We start from the raw sequence: 26,471 nt of genomic DNA, 5'->3' as shown, positions 1-26,471 counted from the left end.
GTCACCGTCCCTGGAGGTGTTGAAGAACCGTGTGGATGTGGCACTGAGGGACGTGGGCAGTGGTATGATGGGGATGGTTTGGACTAGATGATCTTAGAAGTCTTTTCCAGCCTTAATGATTCTGTGGTTCAAAGGTCACTATTTTAAGGTGGTGAAAGATAGATAGTTCCCCACAGTGCCTCATCCTTTTATAAACACATACGTTAGGCTTGTTATATCTCAGTTTAGCTCTTTTTTTTCCCCTAAAGCAGCACCTAAAAATCACCTACACAGTCTCAGAGGAGCAGATTCCCGCTCCTGTCGGCCGCCGCACCGTCCCTGTCAGCCTCCACGCCCTCTCCCGCCGCGTCTCAGCCCTTCCCTCAGGGAAGGCTCTCGCTCCCCCCGCGGCCGCCAGCCAGCGGGACGGGGCGGGAGAGAGGGAAAGAGGGAGGCGGCTTCCTCCCGCCCTCCCTTCCTCGTCCGGCAGCCAGCAGCGAGCCACGGCCCCCGGGCCGGGGGAGCGCTGAGGGGCGGCGGCCGGGGCGGGATAGGGAGCGAGCGGACGGCCCGGGGCACGGCCCCGCCGTCGGGCACCTTCCCTGGGCGCTACCCTCCCACCGCCGCGACGGCCCCCCCAGCCATGGGGACGGCGTCGTCGCTGGTGAGCCCGGCGGGCGGGGTCGGGGAGGTGATCGAGGACACGTACGGCGGCGGCGAGGCCTGCGAGATCCCGGTGGAGGTGAAGCCCAAGGCCCGGCTGCTCCGCGGCTCCCTGCGGCGCGTCGGCGCTTCGCGGCCCGGCGGCCTGATCGGGGCCAGCTTCAAGTCCACGGCCTCGGTGCAGGAGCTGGAGTGCGTGGCCGAGTACGAGCGTCTGAAGAAAGAGTACGAGATCTTCCGCGTCAGCAAGAACAACGAGGTGGCCTCCATGGTGAAGAAGGAGGCCAAGCTGGACAGGGAGAACAAGCGGCTGCGCGCGGAGCTGCAGGTATTCGCAGCCGCTGGGTCTGTCCTGCTCTCGTGGAAGGCTGTGGCGGGAAGGTGAGAGCCTGTGGATGGCTCGTCGCATCGAGAGCCCTGAGCCGGGCTGGGAGCCGTCGTGCCTCTCTCTTGGCAGGGCTTGGCATCTCCTTGGAGTAAGGAGAGTTGCGGGGTAGCATTGGATCAAGATGTGGCGTTTACTAGCTGGAAAGTGAGCTAAAACCGTTTATTGCTATTCTCTCAGTAAAATGGTGTGTTCGATCTTTTCAGGCACTTCAGAAGACTTACCAGAAAATACTTAGAGAGAAAGAAAGCGCGTTAGAAGCTAAATACCAAGCCATGGAGAGAGCCGCCACGTTTGAACATGATCGAGACAAGGTCAAAAGGCAGTTCAAGGTATGGCCTGACTTTTCTTTTCTTGGGAAAATGATCAAAAGTCAATAAAGTTGACACTTAGACTCATACCCTAAAGAAATATCTTTAAAACAGTGTTCATGAAGACCTGCCCTAAAATGATTGCAGTATTGTGGTTCAGCTGATTATTTCCTTCCAGACAATCCTACCAAAACTTCTCCGTAAGATTAAGAGAAAAAGCAGAAAACAGCTTTTAAAATACTAAAGTAAATTATTCAGAGGTATGTCCTAAACTAAATTCCTGTGTTATTCCAACACAGATTCTTGCAACTTTCATACCCGAGAGTGACTGGAAAATGTGGGCCTCAAATTGGCACATGCTGAAGAAACACAGACATTTGTTTCTGAATCTGCTTATATTTAGCAATGTAAGAATTCGAACTCACATTGAGGTGTATATTGGTGCATCTCTCTTGGCTGCTAAAGTATGAGAGACCATTGAAGAGAAAAGCATTTGTACTGCTTTGAGGAAAAGTCAAACTGATACTTCTGCTTTTCCTTTACTGCTTATGAGGGTACTTCCACCACCTATCACAGGGAAACAGACCTCAGTTTTGCATTGTTTTCAAGATTCTTTGTATCTTTAATTATAGCAGGTGTTCATATTTAGCAGATACATAAAAAGAACTGTTGTTGACTTCATTTAAGAAAATGAGACTGGAAGAGGATTTAATCTCATTCTTTCTAAATCTAGTTTCTTGTTTCCTTCTTTTTGTGATGGTAATATTTTAAAATAGGACATCTGGAATACTCAATTGCTTTCTATTTTAGGAAATTTAAATTGCCACTATAGTCAAAACTAAATACAAGATTATATGTAAATGTTAAAAATACATGGAAAACTAAAAGAGAACCTTTGAAGGAAATTACCACACGCATTGATTTCAGAAGACACAATTTAAAAGGTCAGGAAAAATGCTTCTCATTTTTAATGAACTTCCCATACTAATGTGGACTCCTAACATTCAGAATAGTATGCTAAGCTTTAAAATGGTAAAATTTTAATGTCAGATAATTTTTAACTCTTTTTTTGCTCATTTATAGGCTTCTGATTGGTTTTTGTTCACATTCTCCTGCTTTTTTTTTTTTTCTTTTTTTTTTCCCCTGCTAAATGAGTACTAGAATCTTATCTTTACAGTTGAAAGTATTTAATAAGGACTCAGGAATCTGATATTATATTTCAAAAATAATGGTTTGTATTTCAAATTTAGTTTTTTTTTTTTTTTTTTTTTTTTTTTTTTCCACCTGTAGATTTTTAGGGAAACAAAAGAAAATGAGATTCAGGACTTGCTGAGGGCCAAACGGGACCTAGAAGCAAAACTTCAGAGACTCCAGGCCCAAGGAATCCAAGTGTTTGATCCTGAAGAGTCTGATTCTGATGACAACTGTACAGATGTCACAGGTGAGAATTTCGTCCCCAGTATTTAGTGTTGTAATGTGACTGAAAGTCTATGAATAGTAGAACAGGAGGCAAAAAATTATCTTCTGCTTATTAATCCAGCCTGAAAAGCAACAAAAAATATTGTAAAGAATTAAAGGAGCTGACTTTGCATATATAGTTTATATTATGGAAGCCCCAGTTTTCTGGTCTCAGACATGAATCAATGAAGGAAATATAACACTGTCAAGAAATAAAGAAACGGTGACTTAAAATAAAATTGTTCTATGAACAATTCTGAGTTTTCAGTCTATTCTGAGCTTTCTTCTGAGTTTTCTTAATCTAGATCTGGGAGATTATGTTCTAGAGGATCCAAAAGAGTACAGTTGAAACCAGAGGGAATCTTGGGTTGACTTTCAGTCTGTAAATCTATGATGAAATGTGCCAGTCTCAGATGCTGTACTTTTCAAAGTAGCAGAGCTAGCTGTTTAACAAACGTGATCTAATCAAAAGAGCAGTTTTGCTGGAGAATTTTTTGAAAGGGAAACCCTTGCAAAATTAATGAAATGGAAGACAAAACCTCATACACGCCGTAGGAGATACCTGCTAACACAGAAAGACTCTTTGCATGCCTGTTGTCCATTTGATGAACCATGGTGGTACAGGTGTTTGTTTCTGCCTTTTGTCTTACATTCGTTTTTGAATTCACACTTCCCTTATATTTTTCTAAGTCTTATTCCATTTTCTGTTTACCTTCATTAAAGAATATTTGATGTCTTGGGAGTTGATACAGTTTGACAGAAGTGTAATGCGTACGTATCACAAAGAGATGCTGTGAATGCTGTCTCACAAAACACAGAAGATGTATTTCAGTCCTGACCTAGAGCCCCTTTGTGTTGTTTCAGTTCTGGAACATTTCTGAACAAAAGCTGTCAGTTTTGTGATGTGAACAAATGGCTGCATCAATACTGTAAACAGTTTTCCTGATTTGTAATCCAGGACAGCATTTGAACCCAACTGATGTGAGCAATCCATGTAATAACAAGCAACAGCAAATAACCTCACCCTTCACTAGTATGGCTTCCTAGTAACTTCAGATTAGTGTTTTTTATTTGCTGCACACAGAGGTGAGAGCAAAACTGCTAAAGGAGAAAGAATTATGTTCAGTAGCTTGTGATAGGTGATATCAGCTCAAATATTTAAGACTGATAATTTGCCCTGTTTAGTGATAATGAAGGGGGTTTTGGTTTGTTTATTTGTTTGCTTTTTGGTGTTTTTTTCCCCCTCCCAATTTTTAGCTGCTGGGGCTCAATCTGAATATTGGAATGGAGGAGCCTTGGGAAGTGAGCCATCCATGGGCAGTATGATGCAACTTCAGCAGTCTTTCAGGGGGCCTGAATTTGCTCACAGCTCTATTGATGTTGAGGGACCGTTTGCAAATATAAACAGGGGTAAGTAATGGGGAACTATATTATTGGGACAGTATGTATTTATGTCATTTTTGTATCCATTCCTACACAGTTCGATGGAAGAACTGAGATACTTCTTTGTAACAACAGAAGGAACCTGTGTACATGCCAAGTTGTGTTTAATATATTTGGTAGCTGTGGTATGTGCAGTACTGAGTTTAGCAAATAGTAGTGAACAGCTCCCAGTTGTGAAAAAACCAAAACCATTCCTCATGTAGATTAAGGAAGACAGTTATCTCTTCCAGTATTGACCGTGGCTCTTTTTTTCCATTTTGGTTAAAATTCTCAACTTCCTGACTGGGAATTTTAGGTTGGTGTTGGCATAAATTGTATTCCTTTTTTCTCATATTCTCATTTACATAGTTTCTGATTCTTCTTAGTGTTCAATTCATTGAAATGCGATGTCGTGACAAGGATACATTATTATATGAATCAGTGTTAGATATTTTGTTAACAATAATTGTTACTTTTTAACTTTGTTTCCCCGTATTGCCTCTTGCAAATTGCCTTCCACTGCTCTCTTTTTCCTCGCTGTTGGCCCTGGAACCCTTCCTGCATGGCAGTTCCTCCCTTTTTTCTTCAGTCCTTAAGGCTCTGATTCAGAAGTTTTTGCTTACAGGGTGGGAGGGGAGAGTCTGCTCTGTGATAGCTCCAGCTTCCTGTACTAATCTTTCCACTGAGCCATTTGGTACTGAAAGGGGAATGTATTTCAAGCTTGAAAGAATGATGAACCACAAAATGAAGAACTTAGGAAAGTTTTAAAGTTAGTTACTGCTGTAGTGAATTGGCATGTAGTACAAACAGAGAACTCTGCTGTGCGTTCTGTCTCAAGAAGAGGTGCTTCTGTGTTTCAGCTTCATTGACTGGCGTGGTCTCATTGAAATGCGTGCAGATCAGAAAGAAAAAAAGCAGTTGTTTGATTATGGAAGTTTGTAATAATTCCTGCATACTTTCATTTATTTTGCAATCATCAACGTGATTTTTGTGCACACATTTTGTCAGTGCTATTTGAAATATCCTTACAATTATAATACCTATATGTTTTAAAATACTGCTTTGCCATATTATCAAATTGTATGGTGCTATCAGATTATACGTGTTCTCTAAATTCATTTTTTTTGAAATGAAAATAAATGTAAAAAGGTTTTTACTATTTGAAATTAAATGTAGTATTAATAATGTTAAGAGATGATGACTTATCCATTATCCAGCATAATCAGATATGGAGATCTCCTGACTTCATTTTTTTATTGGCAGATGACTGGGATGCTGCTGTTGCCAGTATATTACAGGTTACTCCTCTGTTTTCCCACTCTCTGTGGAGTAACACTGTGAGGTGTTTTATTATTAGCACTAATGAGACTCAGCCAGAAGTGGAAATCTTCATTAGAGTGAGTACCTGACAAACTTTTTGTTTCCCCCGTGATACTTATTCAGAAATGTTTCTAATATTTTTTAAGAGCTTTGTAACTATGTTGAGTTCTGTGAATTCAGAGCAAGTCTTTTGTCAAGGACTTCAGGGGAAGAAATTTTATAGAAGAAAAATACTGAGATTTATCTAGGAGGTCCTTAACACTGTACAGATATAGAAATAAAGCAGTTATTAAAATTTGCTTTCAGAACTACTCACCAAAACTTCAAAGAATCTGTGAAACAATGGGCTACTTCTTTCAAGTTGTTCATTTTCCAGCAGAAAATGAAAATCATTTTAAAGAAGTACGAAAATGGGAAATTGAAAAAAGTTCATTAGTCATTTTGCTCCTACATCTGACTTTGCCAAGGTAAGTGTTTTTTAGGCTGGGAAAGCAAATGGAAACTGGTAACTTATGGGGAGTGCATAGCTTATTAAAATGTCTGTGATACTTTATTGAGTACGTTTCCTGAGATAGCATCTTCTGAGTGATATTTACTGGTGCAAACAGTTAAAAGAACGTATCAGCTTTGTTGTCATTTACTTTTTCCTGTATCTGTAGATTCTGTTAAAATACAGCATGAAACATGTCTTTGTAATAAGGAAATGTTTTGCTTTCCAAGAAGAGATTCTGCCAGGCATGTTGCTGAAATCTTAGGAATTTAAAGTGGCTGGCATGAATGTCTTCAGTGTTTTTCATTTGCTTATCTATCCTTACACCTGCCCATAGTATTTTGTTTTTGCTTTTATTCTGTCCTCTATAATCTTTTGTCTTCAGCTTCTTTCTGGACTGATTTCGCAGCTCTTCTGTGCAGTACCTTACACCAACTGTCTACAAATGGTCTTACTGAACTTACAGTGTTTTAAGGCAAATGGTGATGCAGCATGTTCCATTGTTTCAGTGTTTTGTTGTATTTGCCTAATCTTCTAGATGAAACGTAACTCATTAAATGAAAAACACTGAACTGAAGATATTCTTAGAATTGTATTAGAACTATTTATTTCTGTTGTGTATTTGGGAATTTTGGGCAGAAAATTTGGTTTTCATGGTTTGGGAGAAAGGAGAATAAATTTTGCTGAAAAAGAGATAAAAAAGGATTAGAGAACATAATATAAAAGTTCATGGAATAATCATTCCAAAACGCAGTATGGAAGCAAAAATCTGTAAGTAGTGATATGCATCAAGTTTCAGATCAGGGACAGATCTTGAAGCTGAAGATTTCACAGCTGTTGCATTATTGGAGGTATCTTGTATTAACTAGACCTGCTGGTTCTGTAAGTAAAACATCTTTCCCCAGAGAACTAAAAGCTGCCTTAAGACAATAGTAGCTCAGATTTACAGTAGTCGAGTGCATGAGGGAACAGCCAGGTACCACAGATTATTTTCTTTGTTTTCATGTAGAAGTCGGGCTGCAGCTGCCATGTTTGTTCTCTGAGAAAGTGTCAGCTGCTGAGAGGCCACTGCCCCCAGGAGAACACTGCTGCCAAATAACCCAGCTTTACCTACACGTCACAATTAATTCCCCTCCCCCCCCCCAAAAAAAGCTCCAAACAAACAAAAAACCAAGGAAACAGCAAAACACATCAACAACACAGGAGAGTATTTCTGCCAGCAATATTCACTTATTTCTCTTACAAAATCTCTGATGAAACTCATAGTGCTCATATGAAGAAAATAATACTTGAGAAATCCTGTCTGCTATGTCAGCATCCCCAGGTTACGCAGTTGTGGAACAGCAGTAGATTGCTCAGTTTGATATCCATGGTATCAGTTCCTTCACGCATACTAAGTGCTTTGGAGATTAGCTAAGGGACCACCCTACATCTTACAAATGCTAATGGACTGTTCCTTATAACGGGTATTCCTTCTTCAAGGAATAAGACAGAGACTTCAGAGAGGTGATTGCATGGCATATATGGTATTTGTTAATCATGTGTGAATCAATTTTGTTTCCATACAGAGCAATTATTTTTCACTCTGCATTTTGGTACGATGGGAAGATAGACTTCTAATTTACAGAGCATTGACCATAAAAATTAATAAAGTTTTCGTATTTGTAGTACAAGTAGCATGAATTTCTCTTTTACATGCTCTTTGCTTCTGGATTTATCTTAAGTTCTCAGATGAAACATTTGGTTATCCTTGTTGTAAATAGATATGACTTTTGAATTAGATTTTGCAGTGAAACCCATCTTCGGATCTTGTGTTGATTGAGCTATTTACTACAGCAGTGTAATATAGCACAAGAATGCTGATTTCCAATCTAGTTGTTTGTTGGAAGACTGTGAAGAAGCCTTCTTGAAAAATCCAGAAGAAAAACCCCGTCTGATTTACCACAGAATGGGTGATGACAGAGTCAGCTCAGACTCAGTGCAGCAGTTAATTGAGCAAATTTCTTATGTGAACAAAGCAAAGGTATGATATTTCAAATGCTGTTAAATTTTAAAAGGCTTACTTTCCTGCGATGAATAAGATCAAATGTTAGTAGTCTAAGATATTCAGAGAAATTACATTGCACTCATTGCTCTGGGTACTCATTATATGAGAAGGAATTGAATCTGAAATTTATGAAGATTATGCAATTTTCATTGTCAGGGGAAAGAAAACCCACTGCAGTTTTACTGAAAAAAATTCCTGTACTGTAGGGATGGAATTTCTCATCTATGTTTAGCCATGTAAAAGGCAAAGGGATTTAACTAAGGTCCCTCTGCAGCCACTGAAGACATGTGTGTACCTCCAGAGAGATTCTTTGCATCTCAGAATAGATGATCTCCCTCTGTAGAGAGGACTGTTGAGGACAGCTGAGACTGAATACCAAAGTTTTAAATGCTTAAGCAAAGTGAGGCCTACCTGAGGAGTACAACAGAATTGAGTTTAAATGTGTTGTGGAATATTTTAAGTCCTGAATATTGATCCCAATTGGATTCAGGGTTACTTCATCCTTCATTTATTTTTTCAGATGATTGATCATGTGGGAGACGTGGAGGAAGGAACGTATGAGATCTATACTTGTGTGGAGAAGATAATTAAACAGGTAGGGTACCTCATGCTTTGCAGCTTCTTTTCCTACTCAGATTTATGATCTCAGATGCTGTCAGTGTGATTGTGATATGCTGATTCAGTGTAATTCAGGTGTTCTTTTTGTGTTACACCACTAGTCCAGGAAAACTTGGAATGGAAAAACAAAAAATACAAAACTAAGCAATATCTTTATGCAAAGAAGCAGGAATAACGTGGTTGAGGGGTTGAGCATTGGACTAAATTCTCTGTTAATGTGATGTTTCCAATCATGGAATAATAAAAGATTGCATAGTCCGTTCTCTCCTTAACCATCCTTGTTGTGTATTGCTTCCACTAGCAGAAGAGTGAAATTAGTTTATAGAGACCTGTGATTGATTCATGTAGTAGCCTGTTCAGTTACATTCCCTGCCAGTGTGAAAGGAAATGAACACACTGATGTTAATAGAGTAGCACTCATACACCCTGGCATTGAAAGTTACACTGTAAGTATCTATACTTCTAAAAATTATAGTTGTGGTTGTTTCCACACTATTCTGTTTCACTCAGGATATATTGGCCTGTGAAATGACAGAACAAGAAGGCAAAGATTTGGGTAATAAGGAAGAATCCACTGCTCCTGAAGAAGAAGTTTTTGGTGATGTACTGTGGGATGCACATGATGAACAGGAACAGATGGAAGCTTTTCAGCAAGCCTCTAATTCAACATGTGAACTGGGATTTGAGAAAGTAGGTACACTGGAAATGTATATGGATGCAGAGGAAGCCATCACTCATTTCCCTCTCTTGTGAGGCAAGATGTAGTTCTACTGAAGAAGTTGTGTCTGAGAGCATCTTTGTGGCTGCTACTCCTTAGGCCAGGAGAAGCCATATGTCTTATATAGATGGCATATTTATTTTCTGGGAGAGATGCCAGTTTGCCTGTTGTTGAATGGCATTGATGAAGAAGCAGTTGTTGTTTCTACACTGGGGAAAAGCACTAGAATGATGTGCCAGAAATTGAGTGTCCTCCTTTTAGGCTTTGAATATCAATCAGGAAAAGCTCGGAATGTCTTTTTTGAAGGAAATTGGAGCTCTATCTTGACATCTGGAGTCAGGCTTTTGCAGATGGCTAATGCAAAGATTTCATCTCATTGTACAAGCAGAGGTATTTGAAAATAATGTAAATTTAAAGGTAAAGAGGTACTGAATGACTTGGCACTCCCCTGTTATTGGAAATAATATTTTGAAGTGTTTCAATATGAAGGTGTCAAGAGCAGATATATGCATGGGAAGAGGAAGTATAATAAAACGTAGAAAGTAAAAGCATTAAATTCATGGAAAGTGATGTCACATCTGATATGGGCAGCATTCTTTGATGCTGTGATGTAGTGTAAGGATGCAGTTTTTGTGTTATTATAAATTAGGATCCCAATTTTACTAGTACTGTTAATTCTTTTACTTTGCTGTTCATTTATTGGCAGTGAATTGGAGGATGATGCTAATTTTACTACATACCAGGACAGTAAATAATAGAATATTAAAAGAAAACATATATATGTATCTTAATGTGCTTCTACTTATTTGCAGACAGAATATTTCTTTGAAGCGAAATAAGGGCATTTCATTTTGTTTTGCTATTAAGTCATCCTGAACTCTGCCATAATGTTGTTGGTCTTCCATGTTGTGAAAGAAAACATTACTTTTGTGTGCTTAGTGGCTTCGTAATCTCATGCCAGATGCAAACTTTGAAGGCTTTGTCCTAGTTAAAGTATCCAATACAGGGGAGTAGTTGAGACGTGGAGAGGGGAAAAAAGCCTTAGTACCCAATTGCTTTGGTATATTAACTCCAGTTCAGTTTATTAGCACTGGAAGTGCTTAATATATCAGGCTTTGAAAAAAATGTGCATGTACTTTACACTTTATTCAAGAGATTATAGACCTTGTGATTTGAGTTTTCATTATAGATGTTATTTCCTTTTGCATTTGCTATATTTTAGTATTTATTTCTCTATCTTAATAAACTTGCACATAAGTGTAGTCTTTGGATGGTGTACAGTAACAAGCAATATGTTTTATTCTTAAACAGCAGAATGTTTACAATGGTTATTTCTTTTTAATAGTATTTTGAACGTCTAAATGACCTAGTAGCAGCACCAGCACCAATTCCACCTCTGCTTGTATCAGGAGGACCAGGTTCTGGGAAATCTCTCCTTTTGTCAAAATGGTATTGTAATTAAAAAAAAAAAAAAAAAAGTGTTACTTTTTTTAAATTCAACTTTTCCTTGTCCTTCCCCTTTCTCTTTTTTCCTGTTTTTCTTTCATCTTTTTTGTCATTTTTTATGAAATTCAAGAAAAATGTTTCCATTACATTTAAAATATTGTATCAATTTGATAAGAGGTAAAGCGGAGATGCTTGCAAAGCTCTGATGTTATCTGTCCTTGTGCAGCATACATAGGTGGTTTCTGTAGCTCATAGTGTTGCCCTTCTCTTCTACCTAAAGCAGTCCTTTGGAGTCTTTTTCACTCAAATAAATGAAAGATGAGACCAAATAATTTATCACAGCAATACATTTTACAGTCACTTCTAGGTCATAGCGAGATTTTGTCCTAAAATTAATTGATAGTGCCATTACTTCTAAAAAGCTCAGTGTCATGTGAATATCCAATGCTACAAAGGGTAGATGTTAATGGCCACTGGTTCTGGGTGGAGCAAAAGTGAAAACAGACATAAAAGGTTCATTTATACGTCAGAAAACATCTGACATTTTGTAAGATAAACACTGAACACCTCTAGCTCAGACATTTTACCTCCTTTTGGCAAAACTCATAATTATTAAGTTACATTTGCAAAAATAGACTGTTATGAGTAGGTGTTATTTTTTTGTGTTATTGTTGTCATTGTTTCATTGTTGTTTTTTGCTTCTCTCTGTAGGATTCACTTGCAACAGAAGCATTCACCAAACACTCTGATTCTTTATCACTTTGTTGGGAGGCCCATGTCTACCAGTTCAGAATCTGCATTAATAATTAAACGCCTTACTTTAAAGGTATGCTGTATTATTACATACTCTGCTTTGCCTGATTCACTGCAAAGTGCCAGTGTCTGTGTGCAGATCAAATGGAACGTTTCTCCAGGTTCTTCTACATCCATCAAGAGCAATGAAAGTGTAAGACGTTATGGAAGGGGGGGGAAATTGAAACTACGCATGGAATGAAGATCTCTTAAATTGTATCTCTGGGATATCTGTAATAGTTACACTTCCAGTGACAAATACTGATAGCTTATAAAGCCATATAAGCTTCTTCCAAATTTTTCTGCCATTCTGCCAGAGAAGCAGATAGTATCTCTTATATGTTTGTAGGAATCTGAGGCTAGATTTGCCAGGTGGCACTGTTCTGTTCTTAGACCAGTATCTCTTCTATGTCCAATTATTTTTTAATTGTGTTAGATGTTTGGAAAATAAATGAAAAGTATTTTTGTGCCAGGGTCTGAACTCTTATTTCCTTCATATGGTGGCAAAAAAAAAAGACTCATAATAAAACCTTTAGGAAAATGAAACAAATTGTGTGCTCCTTGCAATTTTCTCATGTATTTTAGAAGTCTACCTTATTTAACTGTGCAACTTTGAAGTCCTTTTAAGTTTCCAGATCCCTTGTCCATTGTGTAAACACAAGTTCTCCTTATAGAATTATAGAATGAATTCAATAAATTTTGTGTGTTCTATATAAACTAGGAGAATCGTATGTGAACTTGACTGGAATTACCCCAACACTACATAACTTTTTTCTTTTGTGTCTGTGCATCTTTATTCAACTTTTATAGTTGACTTTTAAGGTAAAATTTGTTATGTTTGTTTACAATTCTGCAGCTTATGCAACATTCTTGGTTAGTGTCACCTCTGACCTTGGATCCAGCTAAACTTCTGGAAGAATTTCCCCGCTGGCTGGAGAAACTTTCTGCTCGTCATCAAGGCAGCATAATTATAATTATCGATTCTGTTGACCAAATACAGGTATATTTGCAGAATGCTTAGCATTTGTCTTTCCAAAAGAAACTTTGACTATTGCTGTAGGTTCAGCTATATCTGCATAGCAGAAACATAAATGTTTTCTTTAGTGTAATGAGCACAGGTTTAATGTAATTTGCGGGAAGTGCAGATGAAGTAAAATAGTCTTCAGTTTTATAGATTAGATTTGCAGGGGTTTTTTTGCTTTGTTATTACCTTTTTAACACCTTCGTTTTTGAGCAGCCCAGATATATTTATATTTAAGTTCTTCATTGTGAACTATTTCCTGGGCACTCAAGTAGCCCAGTCTTCAGAGTAAACGTGTTAACGGTGGTGTTCTATCTGCTTTATGTAATGTTCATATCACTGGATCATTTAGTAGTGTTTCAAGAATCAGATCATGAACAATTTGTAGCTCTGCATTGGAAAACTCAAGACTCCATTCTCTGAGCTGTGTAATGAATGAAACCTATCAACTTCTGGCATTTGTTTTGAGCATTTGTATTCAGTGATCAAAATTTGTTTTTAAGCAAGCTGAAAAGCATATGAAATGGCTGATAGATCCACTGCCAGTGAACGTGAGAGTGATCGTATCAGTGAATGTAGAAACGTGTCCACAGGCTTGGAGGTATGTTATGTTTATGAGATGTTTCAAAGTAGCACGTCTTACAGTAGTTGTTTTAAATTCAAGTTACTAGTTGAAGAGCAAATGGTCAGATTTATTAAGGCCTGGAATTGTAATCAATAGGTAAGGTTTTGCAACTGTTGAGTCTAATGGAAGCTTTTCAACCGTAACTGCAGTAAAGACAGTTTTATTTGTTACGAAACCAGATTTTTGTTTTATTCTGATGGATTTATCCGTGTGACCGTATGGGAAGATATACTAAACACAGCCACGTGCACATTAGGAACCACAATACTGTGATGTAGATCCAGGAAAAAAAAAGTGGAAATTTGGCCAGTGATCATTAGAATTTCTTAGTGGCAGGGAGTAAGTTCAATTACTGATTTGATATCCATCATTAAAAACTATGGAACTTTGATGTACTTTATTTCCCACTCTTTATATGCCATCTAATCAGGTCTGAGTATAATTTCGTTCTCTTTTACTGAAGGTTGTGGCCTACTCTTCATCTTGATCCACTGAATTCCAAAGATGTTAAAGCTCTCATTAGTGCAGAATGTAGCTCTGTGAATGTTAAATTGACTAAAGAGCAGGTAAGTCTTTTGTAGTTCATTGAAAATACTTTAGTAAAACTTCTGATGAAAACATGGAAAGAGGAAATAAGTACAGCTGCCAAAAGGAAGTAATATATTTAGCTAAGTAATACTGCTCAAAACAGAATGCAGTTTGAGGTGTTTTTTTTTAATGGTTTTGTTTTTTTTTAACCTCGTGGCTCATAGCATCAAAGCACAGATGGAACAGTGTAAATTATTAACTGGAGAACTGTATGGTGCACATATTGCTGTAAACATGTTCTTTCATTTTAGACTCACAAAAGATTTAGTATTGCATAATAATGTAACTGTGATTGACTAAGTGCGGAAAAATTATTTCACCCCTTTGCCTTGGAGATTGATTCTGTGAGGTAATCCTCATCCTTAGAGATGCAGTGATTAGATCCTAACTGTTCTAATCCTAAACTAGAAGGGAAACTTTAACTTGCATGCTCTGATATCTAGAAAAACAACCCAGTAATTTGGGCACTAGTTTCATGTCATACTCTTCAAATGTTATAATGTATCTGAAACTCCTATTTTCTTGTCAAAATATGAACTACTTATTGGTGTGACTGATTTATCTTAGCTCACAGAGGATGTTTTTTTTAAATCTTACAGGAGAAGAAGCTTGAGAGGCATTGTCGTTCTGCCACAACTTGCAATGCTTTGTATGTCACTCTTTTGGGCAAAACCATTGCTCGGTAGGTACAGATGATCCTGCAGTTACGGTCAGTGCTGGGTTAGAAGGTTGTGAGTAGATTTGTGAGCATTTTGAAAAACAGTCATTTAATATAGAATGAATCCTGCTAAGAAAATACAGCAGAACAGTGTTTGAATTTTTCCCACGTCACTGACTGGAAATGCAGTGGGAGTAAATGGGGGTATATAATCTCTGCCATTTTGATACTAAGTGAATCTGAACGTATCCTTCTATTTTTCTTTCCTTGTTTTGTTCCTTTAGTTTCTAGATATGGCAATTACCTTAATGCCTTTTAGTGGCATTTGGAGAATGTTATTGTTTTGTTAAATGGTTTAATTCAGGTCTGTTATATTTACTGATGCACTAGATAGCTTGCCTCATAGATTTTAAGGCTAAAACAGAGTTCAATGTTTGTTTAGTTTAACATCCCACACATGATATTTTACTGTCTAATTCCTGCTGTGGAGAAAATTAGTCTTCCTTCTTGTGCAACAGAATATGTCCAAGTGCATTGGTTTATTATTAACCTAGACTTCATCTTGTTGAGAAAGCCCCATTTATAATTTAGAGATTTGATTCTAATTTACTCTGGGTGAGTGATTTTCTTTCTTTTTTTTTTGTTGCTGTTTTATGTTCTGGAATGCTTAATTGCTCTTGAAAACACGCCTTGTAAATGCATTAGGAGAAACAGCAGCATGTGGTTTTATCTTCATCCAGTCTGATGTTCTTAGTCTGTGCTCTTGCTGGAGGAAAGAACACAGCTGCATACCATTTCTTGGAAATAAAAATGTTGCAGTTACTCAAGAGAAATCAAATAGGTGGCTTCAGGAATTTTAGCTCTTCTGCTTTTAATCTTGCCAGGTACTGTGAGCCTTTTGAACTCAATAGAAATTCAGAGCATTTTTGAGATAGATCTTTTTGGAATTTTGTTTGTTTTGCTCAGCCAAATGAAATATGCTAAACCACGTTCTTTTTGTCCATCTTCTCAGTGTTGGAAGTGCAGGAAATATTGATGAAACCCTTCAACGGTGTTTCCAATGCCAAGACACAGTGTCCCTGTACAGGCTTGTTCTGAGATCAATTCAAGAATCGTTGTGCAGTGATAAGGAAAAAAGTCTTTTGAGAGAGGTAAGCAGTGGCTGATCTATATAGGAAATGTATATTGTTTCCTCTAAAGATTTATTCTTAAATTAAAAGTAAATACTAATTTACATATGTTCAAATGTGTAATTCAGGGAATGTTGCATTATTAACTATAGACAGGAAATTTTATTAATCTAATTTTAACTATTATTTAACATACGACTTCTCTGTGTTGAACGTGAGGTAAATCATTATCTCACAGAGCAAAACCAAACTTCTCCACTAAGATGTGATGTGGAATCAACATTTCCTTTTATAGCTTGACCAAAGGGTTAAGCACAGTAAGTCTAATCAAAACATGATGTTCTGTGAATGTATGGCAAGGTTTGATTTCTTATTCATCTTCCTGACTCTACAGAATTTCTTCGTTCTGTTTAACTTTCATTTTTTAATTAGGACATGATACTTGACAGTTGCAAGAAGTTCTTTGGTTCTTGCAGCACCTTCAGTGTATTTTACTTGGATTAAAGTCCTTTTCAACCCAGGCCATTCTATGATTCTATGATTCTGTTTCTGCTTTACATAGATACTGTGTGTCATTGGTGTTAGCCACAATGGTGTGAGTGAATCTGAGCTGATGGAACTGTATCCTGAGCTGTCTTCTGCAGTGCTAGCCTCACTCGTTCACAGCCTGCACAAAATGTGTATGCTGACATATGGCTGTGGTTTGCTGAAATTCCAGCATCTCCAGGTAACTTTTTTTAGTTCTAAACACGTGAAATTGAAATTCTGCCAATGCAAAAGCTTTTGTCCAGATTTTGGTCTTGACTGCACTGTGGTAGATAGGAAAGACGTTTCAGTCTATTTATGTCAACTTTATACCTAGTTACACTCAGAATTAATTTTTCTATCTTGAAATTCAAGCTGGTCATTTGCCCCGTGACACCCTTAATCCCTGCTGTTCTGTTGTTATTAATAACACAGTTATTAACGTCTGTGTTTGCTCATTCAATTTTCCTTAACTTTTTTCCTGATGCTAGAATTACTTTGAAAACTACTAGAGCTGTGTTACCACTGGTGGTCAGTATTGTTCAGCAGTTGAAAAGCTGGCATTTCAAGCATTCAGAAATTTCTGACTATTAGATGTTAACTCAGTGTGTCTTAGAAAGCACTGGTTCCATAACAACAAGCTGAACTGAAGGAGAAGGGAATGTTATCTGGATAGCCAGGTCTAATCTGTACTGCATGACAACATTTCCAGTGCCTTTGGAGGAAGATTTTGCAACATGAGACTTGTTTGATTAAGTAAATTCTTTTGTAGTTCTCTGTATGTCATTTATATTTAACAAATACTCCTTCTCTCAATTATATTCTCTTTCAGGCTTGGGAGATGGTGAAATTAGAGTATATGGAAGAAGGTCTGAATGTTATTTCAGCCTACAGGCAAAAACTTGTGGACTATTTCACCATGCAGCTAAGGTAGATTGTAATTCCTCAAGATGTGCTGAACCACAGCCTTTATGCCTTCTGGATATATTTTTTTCTTTATTATGCTTTTTTGTACCCAGATTGTAAATAATTGCTGCAAAATAACCCTAGAAAACCCTTGTTGTCATTTGTCCTGTTTGTACTGATATATTGCTTTTCAATCTTGGAAAAGATTGAGGACAGTAGTGGGAAATACACATGAAAAGAAGTTACCATGTGATAATCTGTGGTGTGAATATATAATGCTTCTGTTATTTTGTGATAACTGACCCCATGTAGGTTTTTAACGACTAGTGAATGCTAGGAAATTTGAGGTTTCTTGGAACTTGAAGAGAAAAGAGACTTTATATTCAGCAAGCAATAGCACATACGTAAGAGGAGGTCCAATAGTATACCAGAAAGGCTACAAGTTGATGCCTATACTGAAAATGGGTTTGCATTTACAGTCCTTGGTCAGTGTCCCAGCTGTGGAGTGCTGCTGCTCAGAGCATGAGTTGGGTAGCAGCTAACCTACAGGGCCACAGTGTACCAGGGAGAGGAGGCATAAAGGGTCAGTATTTTCTGGGCTACAGTTAGGCTGGCAGATCCAGATTAGCCCATGTGAGAGAGAGGAAAAGCTTCCTGTGATTTCCTGGGGGTTCCAGGGCTCTGTCAGGTAGCAGTGGAATGAAGATGTGGGAAAAGAGCACATAGGTCTCATAGCAGTTTGTCTATTTAAACACTCAGGCACGGTACATGTATATTTGCCTTTTTTCACATCACACTCATGAGTAGTGTTAGATCTCTCTATTAATATTTTTGTGGCTTTTCTTTCAATAGTCGAGACCGAGTGACTTGGAGAAGTGCAGATGAACTTCCCTGGCTCTTCCAACAGCAGGGTGACAAACAAAAGCTACACAAGTGTCTTTTGAATCTCTTTGTATCCCAGAACCTTTACAAAAGGTACAAAGTTAGCCGCTGTTTTGGGGGGTATAAACATTTCAAAGTGTTGTGCTTTTTTTATCAAGCACATAAAATATGAAGTATTTGATAATCATTTACTTTAAAGTATAAATCAGAAAATGATAGATATAGATTTAAGGAGCTTAAATAGTAGAGGCTGAAATGGTAATGCAGTGGTGATCCTGCTCTCATGTAAATCATGCACTTTTTCATTTCTGGGGCTTTGATAAAGGTGTAAATAGTACTGTTAAACAGCAGCAGTCTCAACAGATTGTAGCATAAAGAGAAAACTCATTCATATGGCCCTATTCTTCTAACCTAGCATCAATCTGAAGAGAGGCGTCAGAGATGAGATGAGCTTCTTATTTCCTTGTTAAAACAGGGGACATTTTGCAGAATTGCTGAGTTACTGGCAGCTGGTTGGGAAAGATAAGAGCTCTATGGCAGCTGAGTATTTTGACTCTCTGAAAGAATATGAAAAAAGCTGTGAGGGAGAGGAAAGTATGATCTGCCTGGCTGATCTTTATGAGACCCTGGGACGGTTTCTTAAGGACCTAGGTCTTCTCAGTCAGGTGAGTACATTTAGAGACTTGTAACAGCAAGGAGGGAAATTGAGCAGAGCTGTTCGTGTGCTTTCTGTTGCAGTTGTTAAAATATTGTAGCGTCCAAGATGTTGCCTGCTGTTCATATTCTGAACCTCGCTGTTACAGGCTGTAGCTCCTTTGCAGCGGTCTCTGGAGATTCGAGAGACTGCACTGGATCCAGACCACCCAAGGGTGGCACAGTCACTTCACCAGTTAGCAGGAGTTTATGTTCAGTGGAAGAAGTTTGGGAACGCAGAACAGCTGTATAAACAGGCCCTGGAAATCTCTGAAAATGCTTATGGAGCTGAACATCCTCGGGTAGCCCGGGAACTCGATGCTCTTGCCATGTTGTACCAAAAGCAGAACAAGTAAGATTGACAATGCTGGTTTTTCTTTAATGTAAAAGTGCTACAAAAATAACTTTGCAGATATTTTCTTCCTGAAGCCAAGCTGTTTCTATAGGTCTTTTTTAGAGTTTCCTAAGTTCAACAACAAGCATATCCTCTGTATTCCTGTAGCAGGCCACCCAATAGAGGTCAACTGCTCTGACTTCTAATAAGTCAGAGATGAAGGAGGAGCGTTGTCTGGCCCAAGGCATTTTGGATTGTCTTTATCTTGAACAAAAAGATAAAATTTTTTTCAACATTCTTAAATTCTCCTTATGCACTTAAATAACTTAGAAGCTTTTCAGAACACCCAGCTACATTTGGCATTCTCCTAACACTGTAAATAACTGTTTTTAGATATGAACAAGCTGAGCAGTTGAGGAAAAAGTCCTTCAAAATACGCCAAAAAGCAGCAAGACGAAAAGGCAGTCTGGTAAGGAAATGGTTGATGTTTAGAAGGAATGCTCTGTTAAACAGATGATAAGTGTGCCTGCAAAATCTGATGCTTGAATGCTTTTGATAACTGAAGGCATAGTAGTGAGGGGCCTAGCAGTGGCTTTGGTAACTGCCCTTAAACTACTCTGGAAGTGGAGATGAATCAGGACAACTGGTATGGAGCTGAGAAGTAGGAAAGAAAGGAGTGGGTATATACATTTTAGGGGTGCAGAATTATTGCTGATAGAATTAGCTGTCAAAACAGCAACGGAGAACGGTATTCTCCAGAGATAACAGAGGCCTTTATCCTACAGATACTATGGAATAGAATCCTTACAGCAATGGATAATCCCAGTTACAGAATTATGTGCCACGTTGAGGTTTTTTGTTTCTTTCTTTTCTGTTTCTTTTTTTCTTTTTCTGTGTCAGCTGCATGTTTTTAAGCTGCATGTTTTTTGGCAGCTGAGATCCACGTGAAGCCTCAAGTTATACTTTAAAGAAATGGCATTTAGGATAGGCGGTTGGCTTCATTGTTTTAAGTGTATAAACTTAGGAATTTCATCTGAATTGGTTATTTGAACTGTGGAGTTTAAATAAATTAGTATGTATGATATAGGAAAAAAGAGAGCTGTAATATAGCACAGTAACTTAAATTTCCTAGAAGCACGTTTGGTGAAATTACCATTAGATTGTAAGTAAGCAGAATGCCATTGAACAGGAATTAAGTAGAATTGTTTTGCTCATTTGGTGTAAAACTTGAGTCTTCTAATTTTCTGTCTTCAGTAACAAGCTTTGAAAGTAGTGATGGTTGACTTATCTTGTGTTTTGCTGTAGTGCGGCTTTGCTCTTCTACGTCAGAGAGCCCTGCAACTGGAAGAGCTCACACTGGGCAAGGATACACCAGACAATGCTCGAACCCTCAATGAGCTGGGAGTCCTTTATTACCTGCAAAATAATCTTGAGTAAGTTGTGTTCTTTGTGACACCTCCACTGAGTGTTCTCGTCGATCACACATGGAAGCAAAGTGTGGAGAACTAATATTAAATGTAGAGACCTGGTCAGACGTGCATTATGGTGACGCCTGTGGTTCATTCTGTTTTTGTTTACTGTGAAATTCACTCATATTTTATAGACGTGATGCTGGTAGCTTGTATTAACGAGTGATGTATTTCCTGTATTCACAACTGATGTTTCATGATTAAAAATAATTAGCCAGAGTTGCAAGTACCAGTTCTCTCAAAATATACACCCTCTCACAGAATTTTTGTCACTGTCCTTTGTAGCATTCATTTTTGAACATAAGGATTGTTGTTTTTCACATCACTTATCACTATCACAAGAAATCACAAGTTAAATATTTATTCACAGTGCATGTTATCCTCAGGTCTTTTAAGGGCAAAGGGGAAGATGGAGCAGCACAACTGCTCTCTAAATGCAAGTAGAGATAAGCAGGAGTGTCCATGAAGGAGAGTGGCATGTGCAGTGCAGTTCTCATCGCATGGTTAGAGATTTCTTGGGCCTACAAAGTAGCCTAGAAGTGTGTGTTATGAGTGAAATGTAGAGTCACCTTATGTCCTGCTCTCCTGAGCTGAATCTTTCCAGGAAAAAAGGAAAGTTCACAGCAAAAGCACAGGAGTAAGTTCTGAAAATGTTTTTATGTTCTCCCTCTATTTGGTGTTTGAATTGCATGTGGTTCTTGGAAGACAGCAGTAATATATTTTAATTTAGAATCTGCATCTCTGTTAAATGTGAGATTTTTACAGTGACGGCCCTGATTTGTAACAGCTGTTGGAAATAGGTGGTGCTTTTTTCATTGTTGCTTGTTTTGTTTTACCCTCATGAAGCCACATGAAACTGGCTGATGATAGAGGACTAGTATCTATCTAATCTCATACAGAGTACAGAATCATTTTAAATTCTACATTGCTCAAATGTAGTTCAGTGCAGCCAATTTCTAAAGTAAACACATCTCCGCTATTTCACATGAGAGTGAAAGTATAAACCTTGTTCTGGTGAAGGTTTAAGTAATTTTAATGGCTGGTGTGTATCTTCTGAATCTGTGAGTCCAAGATTGAATTTCTTGATAATTTGATACAATTAGAGTGAAATCAATGGCAGAAGGGTGTGTTTCAGTAGCAGTTGCTACGTATCACACTATGTATCACACTTCATCCCATGGTCCTTGCAAGGGAGAACACCTTTTGACACCTGTGTTAGAGCTCCAAATTTGTATGTACAGTTCTACATAAATCTCTTTCTAATGTGAAATGGATTTTTCTGATTTACTACACTAATGGGAACCAGAGTCACACAAAATTGGTGTGAACGTCAGGATGACAAAAAACCCAATTATAATGGATGCTGCCAGTATTACGTAGGGATCACTGATTATTTGTGTTAGAGGAAGTGCTGTAAATCCATAATAGAGTAGTAGCACACTATTTTAGTGAGATGAATGCTTTTGATTGGAAAATGCTTCAATGGTGGCATCAAGTTTTTTTTCCACGTTGTCACTTTTAAACAGATTCTACTATAAGAATCTAGCTCATCATAATTAATAGATGTGATCACTTGATCATGAAGCAGCTATGGGATTAGTTTAATGTGTGCTGAAGTCTTCTAGACTGGTTTTTCAGTTCTTCACAGAGGTACTTCAGTACTGCCCTGAAACATGTAAATTATCTCTGATTCTTAGGGCTGGCTTACATGGTTTCTACAGTTTCTGAGACTGAGTTTATTCTGTTTCAGTCACATCAGCCTGTATAGACATTAACAGCTTTAAAATATTGCTCCGCAAATGTTTCCTGTAGGACAGCTGAACTTTTTCTGAAGCGTTCCCTGGAAATGAGAGAAAGAGTCCTGGGACCCAGCCATCCCGACTGCGCACAGTCTTTGAACAACCTGGCAGCCCTGTACAATGAGAAGAAGCACTACGAGAAGGCAGAGGAGCTCTATGAAAAAGCCTTGGACATCAGGAGGAGAGCACTGGCTCCAGACCATCCCTCCTTGGCTTACACAGTGAAACACTTGGCAGTGCTGTACAAAAAGATGGTAAGCAACAATCCTGCTACCTCTTCACATCACCTAAATAATGTAAGGGCTTGCAGTGTCAGTCTTCCATACAAAACCAGTGGGGCTTATACACATACACACGTATAAAAGATGCATGTCAGAGGGACTTTGTTTCCAAAAGGCCTAGTAACAATTTCAAGACACACTTTGCTTAAAGGAAAGCTATTTGTGAGTAACGTCTTCAGTGTCTTACAGTGCCTAGTATTCATCACCACAATGGAGAACTTCTCATCTGCTTAAAACCTAATGCTTTTGTTGCAGTGGGGGAAGCTCTTGCCAGCTGTATTTGAGTTCTGTTTCGTACACGACGTCCATATACAAGAGTTCAGTGAGACATGTCTTGATGGAAAAAACGTGTTTTTAGATAATACAGAATAACGTTGAACTTTACAGACAGTGTGAGAATAACTTGAAGATTCCTGATGGAGTCAGTGCTTTACTTAAGGCTGGCTCATGAGAGAGCGAGCACTTAACAAACTGTGTGGCCAAGCCACTTCAAGCTTATATTGATTCAGTGAAAGATGAGAATTACGTTCCCCACAAAATTCATTGTCTGGAATAACATTAACAGAAATCTCTACTTCTCTGTGTTTCATCATTTCCAACTGTAATGCGTGAAATGGTTTTGGATTTTATGTTCTCTGCTCACCTCAGCTTCTAACTTTGATGCATCTAGAAACTGGAAAAAGCTCATATTTGCATCCAACAGCTCTTTGCTAATTTGAAGTTGCATGAGTTAAAATTTGTGGTGAATTAATGGCACAGAAAAGTGATAGAAGAAAAGGGACAAGTATCACAGATATAAAAAATGACAATTATTTATAATATTTTTTTTCCAGAATTGTTATTGATTGTCTTCAGTCTATGGCACAGTGATGTTTTGAAAAAAATAAAGAGGAAGTTTGATTTGAATTTTGGAATTACAGTGAACCATTATACAACTTGTCAATGCTATTAAATAGAAGAATGCTAATAATAAAAACCTGAGCATACTTCTGAAGTATATCTGGTTAATATATGAGTAAATTAAATTGGGAAGAAAACATTTACTGGAAAAATAATCTGCATTAATAGTGATTAGAATATGAGAGGAGAATTTTAGGGAAATTGGCCTAGAAGTCAAAGTCTCAATGTGGTGAATGGGAAGTGATGGGTTGTCGATACAGCATTGAACACCACAGCTGTTCCAGAGAGGACAGTGCAAACAGCACTGAGAATTGCTCTTAAGTGAAGGCAGCTACATTCCCATTCCCATCTCGTCAGTAAAATTTAGGCACTTTGGATCAAAGAACAAGGTCTCTGCTCTCATTTATGGCAGAATGAGGAAATGCAAATGGAGAAAATTACTTAGAAAAGTACAACTGAGAATTCTTTTTAGCAGTCTTCTGAATTATACTCTTGTGGAAGAAAGTGAAATAAAAAGGAAGCAGCAGACATAGCTGGCAAACACATTAACTGGAGTTGAATATGCTCAGTATTTTGGAAAATTAATCTTAATAACTATTCACAGAGAATAATCTGTGTGGAATATCACTGTGAATTGACCAAAGTTAAACCCTTATTCTGGCAACAGTAAGACTTGTCCAAGCTTTTTGTTGAAAATAGATTTTTAGCCTCATCATTTTGATACGAGACGACTGAATTGTTTTTTGCTGCACTGTTTGTAGGGAAAGCTTGACAAGGCTGTTCCTCTGTATGAACTGGCTGTTGAAATACGACAGAAGTCGTTTGGCCCCAAACACCCCAGTGTAGCAACAGCTTTGGTGAATCTGGCTGTTCTTTATTGTCAAATGGTAAGTTTGTCATGTCTGATGTGCTTAGCATTCCTGTCGTGGGCTTTTTTAACGACATGCACCTAATACCAAAGTAATGTAATCGCATTTATAAGGGAACTATATAGAACCTACAAATACTTAGGTTTCATTTAAAAAGAAAATGGAAGGATATTTGACAAGGGAAGTGTATGCAGGGGATGAGTAATTGCTGAGTGGTGTTGTATGAGGACAGTTCGGCTAATGCTCTGTAGATTATTCAGAATGCCCACATGCTTCATAGGACAATAGCAGAAGATGGCATTTCTAGCAGTGGCAGTCACTGTGGTATGATGAAGCACAGCTCCGCTGCTGACTCACTGGGTAACATAATCTTTTGAAATCTGTGTCCACGAATGAAGAGTGCCCATCTGCAGCAGCTGTGACACTGTGTAGCTTTTACAGCTGATTTTTTTTCTTTAGTCTACAATTAATATGAGATTTAAAGGAAACGCAATCAACTTATTACTGAATTCCTTAATTAGTGTCAATGGGAACAAGCTGTTTCTTGTATTCTTTGTTTTCGCAATCTGCACATCAGTTTTAATCTGTGATTAAAGCTGCTTCAGCAAAATTAAAGAGCGTTTGGTAACTATATTGAGATTTCCAAGACTGCCTAGGAGGACCATACCTGACTGGGAACTGGTCAGTGGGAATGGCATTTGCAAGTGAAAGCTTGTGGCTTTAACATTTTCAATTATCACCCTCATCTACCAGCAGTAGAATACAAAGCACCTTACTGGTTGTTGAATATGCATGAATTTCTACCCAGGATATGTTGCTACTATGGAAGGAAAAAAGCAGTAACAAAAGTAATACACTTTTATAACAAAAAACTTTCTAATACCCAAAGAAAAAGCAGACTGAAGCTTTACCTCTTTATGAACGTGCATTAAAGATTTATGAAGACAGCTTTGGTCACATGCATCCTCGCGTGGGAGAAACTCTGAAGAACTTGGCTGTGCTCAGGTAAGATTATATGCCTTTAGCCCTGTAAAATCATGTTACTGTAAAGGGTAGCAGATAAAAAAGAAATACACTGGACTTGTGTATTAGGAAAGTAGGGAGACTTAATTACACTTGCTGATTGCATGGTGTGCATTTCAATGTGAACAAACTGGGAGCCAAGTTTTATCTGTTTGTTTCATCTTTGTTTTACTCTTCTCCAAAGCTATGAAGGGGGAGATTTTGAGAAGGCAGCTGAACTTTACAAGAGAGCCATGGAAATAAAGGACGCAGAGACTTTGTTAATAGGTGGAAAAGCAGTTTCTCGACACTCATCAAGTGGAGACACATTCAGTTTAAAAAGTGCATTGTCACCAAACATTTTCCTGGAACCTGGACAAAGGTGATAGAGACCTGCTCAAAGAAAAGGTAGTTTCTATTGCTGTTTTGTTTTACATAAAATTATTAAGAAAACCTATTTTTCCTGGGTTAAATTACTACTTTGGAACTTAAGACTGTCTTCATGAACAACAGGAAAACACATTTAATCTTGAAATCCTTCCACGTTAACTTTGTGAACTGTGTGCTACAAAGTGAGTTTCTTCCGCTGTATGCAGATATGTGTATAAGGTACTTGCTCAAGGTATAGTTAATGCCAAAATCATAGATTTAATACCTCTTAGCCTAAGTGCCAGGATTATAACAAGATAAACTGAACCAATGGGATATATTTTATATGATAGTTCTTTCTTCTGTGTTGTAACAGCCTGGCTTAGTGCATTTATGTATTTTTGTTTCATCAACCTTCTTGACCTCTTCAGAAGCTTGTAAAATTGATTCTAAAGCAATAGAAGTTTTGAAAAAGTCACGATATTGTTTTACCTTCGAGGTAATTTCATCTTTAAGCAAACTTAGTGTACAATTAATGAATATAAGATGCTATGCTATAACAGAGAGCTTGGTTACCATGTTGTTACACCAAAGCAGGAAATAGAAATGATAGGTACACTCACCCTTAGCCTGGGCTCACGTGAGAAACTCCAGTGGAGCAGATCTCCAGAAGAGATCCTTCCCCGCTGGCAGTCAGCCCTTAAATGAGGTCTAGGAGAGGTGCAGCCAGGCTCCAGCCCTTCCTGCAGCACAACTGAATTGCCTTCACCT

General features: G+C 38.1%; 1 protein-coding gene and 1 long non-coding RNA gene across 2 annotated transcripts in view; both read left to right on the top strand.

The window, feature by feature from the left end:
* LOC128086043 (uncharacterized) overlaps positions 1-26,471 on the top strand; it is a 32,353-nt gene that overhangs the window by 5,506 nt on the left and 376 nt on the right. The window lies entirely within an intron of this gene.
* NPHP3 (nephrocystin 3) lies at positions 481-26,175 on the top strand. The gene is made up of 27 exons (XM_052694169.1): positions 481-970; positions 1,234-1,359; positions 2,629-2,779; positions 4,054-4,206; positions 5,482-5,615; positions 5,845-6,005; positions 7,904-8,051; positions 8,596-8,670; positions 9,204-9,383; positions 10,757-10,860; positions 11,569-11,683; positions 12,506-12,649; positions 13,174-13,271; positions 13,759-13,861; positions 14,483-14,565; positions 15,554-15,692; positions 16,234-16,398; positions 17,029-17,126; positions 17,955-18,077; positions 18,460-18,649; positions 18,788-19,029; positions 19,405-19,480; positions 20,317-20,444; positions 22,293-22,533; positions 24,222-24,347; positions 25,219-25,334; positions 25,537-26,175. Exons 1-27 carry the CDS (start codon positions 623-625, stop codon positions 25,715-25,717), a joined length of 3,948 nt encoding a protein of 1,315 aa, XP_052550129.1. The 5' UTR covers positions 481-622; the 3' UTR covers positions 25,718-26,175.

The sequence above is a fragment of the Tympanuchus pallidicinctus genome, unplaced genomic scaffold (genome assembly GCF_026119805.1).
Source record: "Tympanuchus pallidicinctus isolate F22 unplaced genomic scaffold, pur_lepc_1.0 scaffold3, whole genome shotgun sequence".
In the NCBI taxonomy this organism is placed as follows: domain Eukaryota; kingdom Metazoa; phylum Chordata; class Aves; order Galliformes; family Phasianidae; genus Tympanuchus; species Tympanuchus pallidicinctus.
The sequence above is the reverse complement of the archived record's forward strand: the minus strand, read 5'-3'. Positions and strand labels throughout refer to the sequence as shown.

Coding starts and splice junctions, on each gene's coding strand:
- NPHP3 (XM_052694169.1), top strand. CDS start 623: ATGGGGACGGCGTCGTCGCTGGTGAGCCCGGCGGGCGGGGTCGGGGAG. Junction 971..1,233: donor GGCTGCGCGCGGAGCTGCAG/GTATTCGCAGCC, acceptor CGATCTTTTCAG/GCACTTCAGAAGACTTACCA. Junction 13,272..13,758: donor ACGTGTCCACAGGCTTGGAG/GTATGTTATGTT, acceptor CTTTTACTGAAG/GTTGTGGCCTACTCTTCATC.